General features: G+C 39.2%; 1 protein-coding gene across 1 annotated transcript; it reads left to right on the top strand.

Annotated features, from left to right (window-relative positions):
- Positions 1-8: 8 nt before the first annotated feature.
- On the top strand, positions 9-11,421 carry slc30a4 (solute carrier family 30 member 4). Its single transcript, XM_042409882.1, has 8 exons — positions 9-134; positions 447-966; positions 4,590-4,736; positions 6,167-6,320; positions 6,807-7,023; positions 8,766-8,871; positions 9,017-9,151; positions 10,134-11,421. The coding sequence occupies exons 2-8, from the start codon at positions 567-569 to the stop codon at positions 10,286-10,288; spliced, it is 1,314 nt and encodes a 437-aa protein (XP_042265816.1). The 5' UTR covers positions 9-134; positions 447-566; the 3' UTR covers positions 10,289-11,421.
- The last annotated feature ends 1,654 nt before the right edge of the window (positions 11,422-13,075 follow it).

Raw genomic sequence — 13,075 nt, 5'->3', positions numbered from 1 at the left:
ACTTGCTCGGTACTTCCGAGTGCGGAGGTTGTTGTTGACCCGACTCTAGTGTTTACACCAGTATTAACCACAATGACAGCTTTTTTTAATTTAAAAACGAGCCACGTTTACACAGCCGGGATGTCAAACTGTAGGTGAGTCCTGCTCGTGTTTTTAAATAAATTTACCACAAGACAAAGACACGCGGCGGCAATTTTGTCGCCAACTGACATAAGATAGCTAACCTTGCTAGCTTGTTACTGTTTAGCCAAGGCTGCTTTTTTTTTTTTTTTTTAAAGAGGACTCAAAGTTTATCAGCTCGAGTGGGAATGTTACTACCTCAAGGACGTATCTTTAATAAGTAACAAACTTGACAATGACGATAATAAATTTGCTGAAGCTGTCATGCAAAGATGCTCTTTCTGTGTTTTTTTTTGGTAACACTTTCCTTTGCTGCTCTCCTCCAGGTGCTGAGATGGAGTATAAACGCTGCAAAATGTGAATGATTACCTCAGAGGACAGTGACCCACAGTTAGTTAGAGCTCACCTGGATATACCTGCCCCTGCCTCCCCTGTAATTATTAAAGATGTCAGGTGGGAATCTCTTCAGCAAGGTGCGGTCCGCCTTCAGGAGGGAGCGCAGCGACTGGGACCTAAGCGACACGGCGCAGTTTGATTTTTCCGACGAGCTGGTGGACGATGAAGCGCCCAAATTCAACAAGCTGAAGGTGGTGGTCTCCGGAGAGATGTCCGATTACTCTGCCGGGGCTCCGTCCAACGGGGTGGCCGTGAACACGCTGGTGGTGTCGGCGGATGATGATGACTCGCTGCTCGACTCAGCGTCCAGCCTCGGCAGCCCGGGGTTAAACATGGACCCCTGTGACAACTGCACCAAGAAGAGGGAGAGGATCAAGCAGAAGAGGGTGATGAAGAGGCTCGTCATTGCGGCTATGCTGTATATTCTTTTCATGATAGGAGAGATAATAGGTAAGCATGTGCAGGGTGAGCCTCACACTAGTTAATTAATGTGAAGGAAATCTCATAACCAGCATGTCTCAGAGAGATGGAGGACAAAACAATTATAACTTAACCCCCCCCCCCAAACAAAAACAACAAAACAAAATTATTTGTTGGGGGTATTCCCCAGAGATAAAGCTCAGCTACTGACACAAGTAAAGTTTTCCCAAGGGACTCTCCATAACCTGTTGTTCCCCTTCTCCTTTCTACAAAGTGAGGTTGTAAAAAAATAGGCAATGATGAAAAGTGCAAAGCAATAATTGCCTTTAAGTTCCTCCCTACACGTTACACGATGTGCTGTCTCTGTGCTACGGGTGTATAAATAAGGTAGAGGTCTGTCTGCAATGAAGCGATGAGTAAAGTTTTAGCTCAGTAATCAGCACAGTCGTCTATGATCTGAGAGACTCCAGGTCAAGACCCAATGTGGGGGACCTCCTTCTTAAGGTAGTTTATTCATGAACACTTATTGTAACACTTTCATTTTCTAAAATTAAAAGTGTCATAAAACAAAAACAGGATTTTTAAGCCTTTTTCCACTTTTATTCGAATACAAATAGAGATACAAATACAAATACTGAGATCTCTGCACATCCCTATTATGTAGACACTGTATGATGATGGCTAAGCAAGGAGAGATGCTCATTGCTCATGTCACCCACCTAGAACTAGGGCTTCAACTTGATCGAACATTATTGACTCAAAACGATTAAAGGATAGGTTCACAATTTCAAGTCTGTCTTAAAACAACAGTCCAACATTACAAAAAAACAACACTGAAAGTTTCCCTTTGCTGTAATCATTTCTCCTGTTCATACTGACTATTAAAAGATCCCCTTCAAATGTGTGTTCATTGTAAGTGATGGGAGCCAAAATCCTGTTTGTGCACTTTATCTGAAGCTTCTATGATGCGTCATCAGTCTGAGTTAGTCATAACAAGTGGAAATTTGCGAAATTTAATCTTTAGCATAAAATTCCCTTTTTGTGTTTCCCTGTTGAGCTGTTGTGGAACTATGGTAACAAAAAGAGGAACCATGGCACTAAAAAGACTGTAACATTGAAGAAATCCACTTGACTAATTTGACTGAAGCTTCAGATAAACTTTAAAATACATTTTTGCACAGAAAGAGGACTGTGGATTTTGGCCAGTATCACTTTCATTGTAAGTGCATTATGAAGGGATCTTCTAATAGTCAGTATGAACAGGAGGAATGATTATGAAAAAAAAAACCTATTTCAATGATCATTTGGGCACCTGACTATTGTTTTAAGACAGACTTGAAAAAATTGTGAACTCGTCCTTTTATTGAGTATCAAAATAGTTGTGGCTCTAACTAGAACAGTCAGATAAGTTGAGAAATTACAATAAAACATATTTTCTCGTATGCTTCTTGTGGTATCAGCCCATGTAGATAGTTTGTTTTTATTTGCTTAAGTCCTGAGCTATAATATCTGACATTTCTGCCTCCACTCAATACAAATGAGATGAGTGGAATTTTAGTCCACAAACCACTAAAGATTCAATTAAAGACCTCTTTTCAGCAACATTGTTCTAATTAATTTGTATAATCCAATGATCTCATGAACAGTTATAGTGATGATTTTGTCAGTATTTCCAAAGAAAACTGTTCACAGCGAGTTCTGTAAACTATACAGAGTAAAAGGGACATTGACCCTAGAAAGACACGCTGCTGAAAAATTTTAAACATACATTCGCAAGGCTGTGACCAACACAAATGAAAATCCATTGACCTCCTTTGTATTGTGGTGGAGGCAGACGCTTCAAACCCTGGACAAATAAATCAAAACTATTTGTATGGCTAGAAAATATCTTCTTTTTTTTTGTAAATTGGGTGAATTGGCCCTTTACACCCAGGATGCTATAATGCAGTCTAATACAACAGAACCATACACCATTGCCTTTAAAATGATCATAGTGGAATCTTCAACAACAAAGAAAACCATGGCTCGTAGTATTAAAGCTGGAGTGCAGGACTCTTGTCTCCCCCTTCTGGTAGTGAAAGTTAAGGGGGGCGCTCGGCTGTGATTGCCTGACACAGGTATGCAGTACGCCCTCATGTGCACCTCGACCGACAGACACACATGTAGGGCCGGTAAAAATGTTTTGACAGTCCACCAGCCCAAAAACTTATTTTTTGACTGCCTACCAGGATTTGTCCCAGTATGCCCGATGGCCAGTGCACTACTGGCCGTAACCTACTGTTGACACTGTAGAACAGTGGATTAATTGTTTTGAGCGTCACACAACTCCTGCGAAATTACTCGTTTCACTGTCAGAGTTTGATCCATTCGGTCTGATAACGTTTGGAAAGTCTAGAAGAGCCGCACGATTAACAGCCATCGCAGGAATGTCGCCCCCCGACATGAGATCTTCAAAACTCCATATTTGGAGTTTATATTTATCGGGCAGTGATAGGCTTGATCAGCATCGTGTGAACTTGTTTGGCAAGTACTGCACGTTTAAGTGCACAAACATAAAGATGACTCTGTTTGTTATATCAAGACCCTGATGAGGATCAGCGAACGGAGACAGAGGGCCTCTGTTTTCTTTTTCTGAGTCACTGTTCCTAATGAAAAAGTTGTGACTGAAACAGCTTCTTTAATAAAGTGTGTGCTGTGTGCCAGAGTTCACCAATTTATTTCTTTTAGATTCCATTCTCCTGGGGCCGGTTTCACAAAGGTATAGTGGACTAGTCTGTAGTGTTAGGTCAGTCTTAATTTTGCTCATAGATTAGTCTAATGCAAGTTAGACTGTTTCACAAAAATAAAGACTGACTAATTTTAAGCCAAAAGAATTAGACACCTTATCCGCAGGCTAACTCAGGCCTAAGACCCATGTTACCATGGTAACAATCAGTGACACCAACTGACTCTTTCTTTGCGTCTTTTACTATGTTTTTATGGGGTTTTTTGAGCGTCTTTGATGCTCCTCTGAACTGTGGGTTTAACACTGTCACTGTCTGACTATCAGATTTTTTTTTATTATTATTGTTACACTCTTCACTAAATTTTCCAAGTAAAATGTCCTTGTAACTGTTGAATTCCTCCAAAAGACACATATTTTCTGCTGGGGTAAACATAGCGGTTGGATGCGGTCATGGCGGTCACCCGGTCGGCCATTTTTTTTGTTTTGAAAAAGGTCTTAATTTACCCAGAATTCATTGTACCATAGTCCTACTTAAGATAGTCAAGAATTAAACTGCTTTGTGCAACGGATGAATTTAGACATCTGTGTGAAGTCTGACTATCTGTTATATCTAAGCCATAGTCAAAGTCTTTTTGAAACCAGCCCCTGCACACATGAATTTCTTTACGTTGCTGTTTTCAGAATAACTTTTTTTTTTTTTGCTAGCAAGTGAACAATCCATAAAATTCAGACATCACTTTGAATGTACCTTTCCCTCCAAACAGCATCTGTCTGTCACATCAGACCCAAGAATGTAATTGTGTATTTATTGTTGATTTATATGCAGGGAGCTATACCTTTCAAAACCTACCTCATCCATGTTAACTTAGCAGAGATACATTCAATAAATGTTTATTATTGGAGGATCTCATTATATGTTTTCTTTCAGGTGGTTATGTGTCAAACAGCTTAGCCATTATGACCGACGCTGTGCACATGCTAGCAGACGTGGTGGGCATTTTGTTTTCTCTGTTGGCCCTCTGGCTCTCTACAAAGCCGCCCACTAAGAGATTCACCTTCGGACTGCATCGCCTCGGTGAGTGTCTGATTTCAGAAGCCTTCACGCTCCTTCTCTCTTGTGTGAGGTAAAGAGATATGTTTAGATTTTATGCAGGTGGATCATGTTCAAAGAAAAAACAAGTGTGATCAGCAGTGTTCAAGCCGGATCCGACTCACATTTTTAACTGTATGATTCAGTTTCCATTCAATTACATTTTCTATCCCCAGTAATTTATGCTTTTATCAGTATAAATAGTTATAATACACGGCAGTGTGTCTTGTTTCCACCACTCGAGTTTTCCTGTCATTGTTTAACTGTGCTGTTTGGTGCGGATATGGATGTTTAAAACATGCTGCTTCATTAGTACCTGTCCAGATTTATTACTGAACACCACACTGCTGCCAAATGTCTGAGTCCAAATGACTTTCAGCTCAATTGTCGAAAGCAAGTAACATTTAGTTAGTGGTGCTAAACAAGTTCAATTTAATTAACCTTTATTTACACAAGGAAGATTGGCTGAGCATACATGCTCTTTAACAGCAACACCTGTTAAAGGTGCAGTAAAATGACATAAAATGAAATGAAATAAAATAGTAGGAACTTGACAGGGTCCAAATAACAAACAATAAACAATGTGCAGGTCAAATACAGCAGTCACAGCCACATAGAGGATGATTATTGGAAATTATCTTGAAGTTTAAAAGATGTGAGTGTTTTGAATTTTATATGACATTTCTATCATTGCTTTAACTGTCACAGTCGCCGCACTAACAGTTAAAGCAATGTTTGTGGCCACAGTACCAGAGCAGCAAAGATGAGATATAAGATGGCAATTATACAACAAAGGCTATGTAAATAAATAACAAACAGTAGCCAACCACCTTTATCATTAAAATGCAGTGGTGAGTGTTATAATTATAACCAGCAATGAACCTAAGAGCAGAATGGTAAATGGAGTCTTGGGGCCTCACAAAGGGAGGCTGCAGCATGTTATTAAATAGCTCTATAATACAGGAACTGAGAATGGAAACATGCTTTACTTTGTCTGTCTGTTAAAACATTAAATGTGATGTCATTTGTCCTCCATACAAGTTATTAAACAAGATTTAGTGAATATCACATGGGCAGAAATCTGATTGTTAAATCATCGAGAAAAAAAAATTATGTACAGAAACAAGGATATGAACTTTAAACATGAAAAGTCATATTTTAACATATCAGATTATTTAAATGGTTAAATTATGTTAATCAATCTGCCCAATATACAGTTTAACACCAATATAATGGGCATAATTTTGATATCACTACTTACACTGATAACCATACCAGTTAGCTGAACCGGTATTGTTCATCCTTGCATGTCTTAGACCTGCATGTTGAGAACATGTCTATCTCAGGGCTTCTGTATTAAGTGTGTACATATATATATATATAACTGCTTGTGATTTCCTTCCTTCCTTCCTTAGAGGTGGTATCGGCAGTCCTCAGTGTGATGCTTATCTACATTCTGACAGCGATACTGCTCTTTGAGGCGGTTCAGAGGACGGTACACCAAGACTTCAACATAGATGGAGATGTCATGCTCATCACTGCAGCTGTTGGTGTGGCTGTCAACCTTATGTGAGTGGAACTGAAATATGTAAATGTCCTTCGAGAGAGAACTGTGAGGCGTTAGTATTTATATACACGGTGTGAGCTTGTCCTGTGTTACTGTTTTCGTCGTATTATTTGTAACTTATTGATTGTAAATTTGCGCAAGACCTTCAGTCGTATTTTTATGACCTTTCATATCAGTGTTTTTATTTCTCTTTATGATGGTTGTGTCTTGACACGTGAGTATGATTAGATGACTGATATCACCGGTCATTTTACTACACATATGCCTGATTTCCCTCTTGTGGGTATTTGCATGGTCCTAACAATTCAGTCCAAAGTACAGTCTAAATGACACAACTGCTGATGCTCAGTGTGAAATGTTTGACCACAGCAGGCAGATGAATAAATGAAAACGCACTAACTGCAGTCTCTAAACTATAATGGTAGTTGGACAAAATATCCTGTATGTAAAGCTAATCTTTAAAATGAATTCCTTTTTCTTTTGTTTAGAATGGGGTTCTTATTAAACCAAGGTGGTCACCTCCACTCTCACGGCCATGGTCACTCTCACGGCCCTGCAGCTGCCTCAGGTTCCCAGTCTTCTGGGTCAGGTCAGCAGCAGAAGCAACATGGCAGCCTGGCTGTCAGAGCTGCCTTCATCCACGCTTTGGGAGACCTTCTTCAGAGCGTCGGGGTGCTCATAGCTGCCTACATTGTCCGCTTCAAGGTACTTTTTCTCATGCTCGGGCTTCAGCTTTAATATTAGTTATTTACAGCTTGATAAAACTAGCCTTAAACACAGACAACATAATATGCCATTTGACTGTCGATTTTCTATATTTTTCTTATTGTCAGTAAATCTCATGTGCAGAGCCAAACCAACAATGAACACATCCCACTTATATGTATTATGTGTGTGTGTCCAAAGCCTGTTATATCGTATTCCTCTGTGCCATAGAGCTCCAGAGAGTAAGACTGTATTCAAACCAAATCAGGTGGTGTGGTGAAAATGTCAGTCCTCCCATTCATTTGAATGGGGGTAGTGCATTTTAGCTGCGGCTGTTTCAGCTGCAGCCGTTTTGGCCAGACCGATCAGAGCTGTAAATACTGCCATGAGGGAGTAGAAAAACGTTACTAGGACGAAGGGAGGACATATCTCTTCGTCTGATAACGTTAAAAGTAAAGTTAGACTTGCTGTGGGTTTCCTGACTCATTATAAAAAAGACAAGAGACAGAGAGAGAACAGCAGTGGTCAAGCGAGCTAGAGAGTGAATGAAGTGAAGTGAAATGTTATTTTCTGATCGTTTCACAGCTCAAGTTCTAGAGCACAAATAAACACGCCCATAACCCCATACACCTCTGCTCGACCCTGCAGCTGAACGCCACACCGCCTGATTTGGTCTGAATACAGCCTAATAACAAGAATCACATCGTCAGTCTCTGGAGACTGGCATAGTCTTGAGAACCACATTCAGGCGCATGCACAGTGGTGTCTGCCTTACTCCGAACTCTTCTCTGTAGAGTGAAAACGTGATTGTTCTTATTAGTCTTTGGAGCCATTTCTAAACAAACTAACATGCCTGTGATCTTCGTGGTGAAGGAACACGTCACCCAGTGTAACCGTGTGGCTCATTAATGTGTTTTTAATAGATTTTAGGGCAAATAATGGAGGTCTACGGCACAGAGGAATAAAATATATCAGGCTTTGGATACAAACTCAATACTTGTAAATAAACCAATTCATTGTTAGTTTGGATCTGCACGTGACATTTATTGACAAGAAAAATATAGAAAATCGCCAGCTTTATCCTTTAATGTTGAGTTGTCTTTTAAACAGTTGTTTGCAATAAATACAGTTTACTTTCAATTAAATTTTCTAGAACCATTGTTTGATTTCTTTGATATAATTTAATATTTATTTACAGTAGAATTTCTAGATGATCTTTTCTGAATATGTAGAGGGGGATTATTAGTAGCACTGCATGAAAAAAGAATTTGTACCTAAAGATGACATTTACTGCCAACAATTCTATGATTTACGTATTGAAAATGTACCTGGCAATGTAGAGAGTGACTGCATCATCCCATGGTACAGTACGAACCAATAAAGTCTTATATGCATGCTTAGTAACAAGGTAAACAAGATAACAATGCAAGTGTTGACTTACTTATTTACTCTGTCATCCATGTTTGACTCTGAAATGCTCCCATCTGAAAACAGTCTAAATCTAAAACATAAGCAGAGTTTCCCCAACCAGTGCAGTGAATAAACCAGTGAATATAGTTGTAAACAAAGTACTGAAATATTGGCTTTGTACCATGCAGTCAATCAGGCTGTATGTGATGTGTTTCTGAGCATGCAAGAAGTGCCGGGCAGATCGGTACATTACTATAATAACTACTTATGCTTCAAGAAATCTAAAAATGTTTGATTTCAGTTGATCTGATGTAGCCCTCTTGTCTTCCCAGCCGGACTATAAGTTGGCAGACCCCATCTGTACCTACATCTTCTCCGTTCTGGTTCTCTTTACCACATTCCGCATCATACGAGACACAGTAGTCATCGTGCTGGAGGGTAAGTGTCAAATCTGTCCTCTTTTTGGATACCATGATGATACCACTACATACCTGTCTCGGTCTAAGAGTTCTGTCAGATGATGTTCAGTATTAAATTTGCAGTAAGTGCTTTAATGGTGTTGTTTCATTTCCTGCCGTGTCAGGAGTTCCCAGACACCTGAACACCCAGAGAATCAGAGAAGATCTCCTGAAGCTGGAGGATGTCCAATCGGTCGATGAGCTGAATGTATGGGCGCTGACCGCTGATAAGACTGCAGCACTAGTGCATCTCCAGCTCAGTGAGTAGCTTTGTAACATCATACATTGATATACTTGGCAGGTGGATTGTTCCAAGCTTCTTGGAGAACATGCCACAGGTCTCCTGTGGATTTAGGCGTCTCAGTTGCTTCTGTCTCTTCATGTAATCCCAGACTCACTTGTTGATGTTGAGATCAGGGCTCTGTGTGAACCATACCATCTGTTGCAGGGCTCCTTGTTCTTCTTGTTGCTGAAGATAGTTCTTTAAGAGTCTGACTGTATGTTTGTGGTCATTGTCAAGCGTTAGAATGAATTTGGGACCGATCAGAAGCCTCCCTGATAAGAATCTAAACATCTCAAGTGCCTAAAACTTTTGCACAGTACTGCACGTATTTGTTAGGGCCATTTTTCCAAATATGTGAACATTAGACAGCAGAGAGATGACAGGAAATGAGGAGACACTAGGATGTCCTAGTAGATGCCCATATTTAGAGTTAATTCCTTACTGTTCACACACTTAGCAAATAAATCATGTACAATCATTCAGAATGATTGAAATTAACATTTTTAAACACAAAAAGAGAGCGATCAGGACAAATAGCCCCCCAAAAATACAACAGTATGCAACAAAAAGAGAAAAAAAGGAAAAGAAAAATCTGTTTTCTCTATAGTAAATCCTTACATTTTCAGTTAAACAGTTGACCTTCTTTTCTTAAACAACTAAAGAATCTCATACATAAAAAGGAACATTTGATAGGCAGTTATTCAGTCCTGCAAGCAAGGTGTTTCCAATCCTCTGTGGTACATGACTAAATTTTCTTTCACTCCCACTTATGACTGCAGACAACCTCTCTAGAGGAAGAATCTTATATTTTTCATTAAACCACATATTAACTGTTTTTTACATTTCCTTGTAGGCAACAAACATTTTCCCAAAAGTTAAAATTCAATTTTATTTAGGTCTAATGTCCCTTTATTTCACCTCAACTTGATTCTGATTCCAATGCATCTCTATGTTTACAGCGCCCTCTAGTGCTAACAACTGGGAGGACGTCCAGGCAAAGGCCCGCCACCTGCTGCTTCACACCTACGGTCTCACAAGGTGCACGGTACAGGTCCAGACACACAGGCAGAGGCCAGTACGCAGTTGTGCAAACTGCCAGCAGCCCAGCGCCTAAAGAGAGACTCACGCTTACATTGACCTTCACAGTGCATTTCATGGAGCCACGAGGCAGAGAATATACAGAGAGCCTGGGTGTTGCACTGCTGTCACAGCTCAGTGCCATAGCAGGAACCAGGGTATACATTATGTAAGTGGAAAAAGACCGGTGCCAAAGGACAGTCAGAGGAACAACAGCAGATGCACATGTCTAATTAAAGGGTCACTGCAGCCTCCAGGGACTGTATGCTCTTATGCTTGCAAAGCTTTCAGAGTGGAGGTAGAACGCTAAATGTTCAGCTGAGAAGAATGGAAAAAAAAAACAACTTGCTCTTAATTCACCATTAAAGCCTATTCCAACAGGTAACTTTTTTTGTATTTTGCTATTTGATTTATTACAAGTCACAACTGATGTTTTGTCATCAGATGTAAATTTTTTGTTACTAGTTGTTTGAACTGTATACTAAGATTTTGTTTTCTTATTTTACAAAGAATGTCAGCAAATTAAAAAGTACCTCATGTCAAATGATTAAAAAAAACTGTACTCCACACTACTGGCATCTCTGAGGCAAAAAACACTTTATCATTATGTCCCCTTAGAAAACATTAGTCCAATCTCTAATCAAATCATGTTAATTTTCTTTAGCTTTCACAGGCAGATTCTCTTAAAGGCTAACAACCATAGATACTCTTAAACTAGTCTTGATTGGCTGTACTGACCAACACTCAAAATAACATTTTTGACACTGACATTTTATTCTAGCATGTCTCTAATTAAATGTGGCAACGAGGCAACTGACAATCAAATTATAACTGACTTTAAATAAGAGTAAATGCTACAGTGGTTGGACCAACTTTAGTGTGGTTTCAGCTGTACACTCCATACTCAGCTTTTTTTTTTCTCCCATATCATTGAATGACAGTATAATACCACAAGGAGGTCCTCAGTATTTCAGAGTTGTATTATTTTGGAGGGAGAAAGTGTGAGTTGAAATTTGCCAATAATGCTGTCTATAGTGTTTTCTCTGTTAAGTGTTGAGGCTGCGGAGGGTTTGATGTAAACTTTTCCATGTCTCTGATATTAATCAGCAAGTTAAATCAGGAACTGGATCACTGCTTTTGTTTTTGTTAATAAAACAGTCTTCTTCTTTAGTTTCTCCCTGTATCTCTTTTTTTTTGACAGTCACTCTGCACAACTGATTTACACAATTATTGTCAACTTAATTAGTCACTATTGCAGATGTTTGGTTTGACCCATGTTCACCTACATTTGTGTTACAAAAAACACTTTGTGTCCCCTCAGAAAACATCAAATCTCTTATCAAATCATGTTCATTTTCTTTAGCTGTCACAGGCAGATTCTCTTAAAGGATAAAAACCATAGACCATATACCAGTTTGAGGGTTCTTCCAATTCTAATTAAATGATCACTTTAAACAGCCAGAGTGCTTGTTAACATTAATGTGAATTAAAAAGCAAATGGGGAAAAAAATAAAACACCAAATTAGAGATGATTTGTCAGATGTACTTGAATGAATATGATGGTATATATGTTATTGTCACTTCTCAACACTGGGTGGCGCACTTCTATAATAGATGCCGGTGACAGGAACACTTTGATCAGATAACATGCTTAATATAGTTTGCATTACACTTCTCTGTTCACCACATTCAACCCTTTGAATGACGGTGCACATATGGGCTGAGCAATCTCATTTATGTCCAAAGATAAACTGGTTTGAAAACTGAAAACTAGTTTGTTTTTTTTGCTGCAGTTTGACTGGTGACTGCATTACTGGGTGTAGGAGTTGGGTGGTGAAAAAAGACTTCCTTATGGAGACAAAAGAGTGATTGTTTGTGCAGCACACACATTTAAAAGTATGACAAGTACATGAGAAATGGTCCTTTAATATGTTAAAGCTGATGAGTTTTGTTGTGAGTAGTTATCTAGTGTTAAATGGGCAAAATGAGCATAATTATTCAATGTAGTATACTCTATGTGTAGTATCCACCACATGTTTAAACATTAAAACTTCAGATACTGATTCTTTTCTCCATAAAAAGGTTAATATTCAAAAATTACAAGGTTTATTATTGACCACAGGAGTAAGCTGGGAGTGTCTGTTTCCAGGCAACAGCACCATTAACAGGAAGCCAATGAACCAAAGGCAGGCAACTTCTCTGTTTGTATAAGACCAGAGCCAACACAGCATCCACCTGACCGCCCTGCCGTACATTAGAGTACCATAAAATGCTGGACTGTGCCTTCTCAATCACTAGTGTCTGAACCAGTGACTAAATTGAAGTAACTATATGTATATTTTTTCAAAATTGATGGCCTGCAAGTCACAGATCAAAAGAGTTTAGAGTGTTGTCATAGTTAAAACAGTACAGTGACCCACTGATGAACACATGGGGAATTCCATCTTCTCTCTTCTCATGCACTGAGAGCACTACCTGCCTTACAGATCATCGCTGGTCACATGGTCTGTGATGTCATGATGTCTTTTACCCAGTTCCTGTCACGTACACAGATTCCAACATCAGACACTATGTATATCCTTCCTCTTCTGTCATTGTTTGCATAAATAGCCTTTCAGTTTCACATACAGGTCAGATTAAGGTCTCTGCCCTAAATTTGACTACATGATACAAGAACAGTGAAAATGCCTTCTAACCATAATACAAGTCAGTGCTCTTCCACAGTACCTCCTGTTTATGTCCTCTAAAGCTATGACAGGACTAGGTCACATATCACTGAAGATTAGAGTATAACATATAAAAAAATGAAAGGAAATGTTGAAAA

Source organism: Thunnus maccoyii, chromosome 1 (assembly GCF_910596095.1).
Source record: "Thunnus maccoyii chromosome 1, fThuMac1.1, whole genome shotgun sequence".
Taxonomy (NCBI): domain Eukaryota; kingdom Metazoa; phylum Chordata; class Actinopteri; order Scombriformes; family Scombridae; genus Thunnus; species Thunnus maccoyii.
Note: the sequence above shows the minus strand (reverse complement) of the source record. Positions and strands in the feature narration are given on the sequence as shown.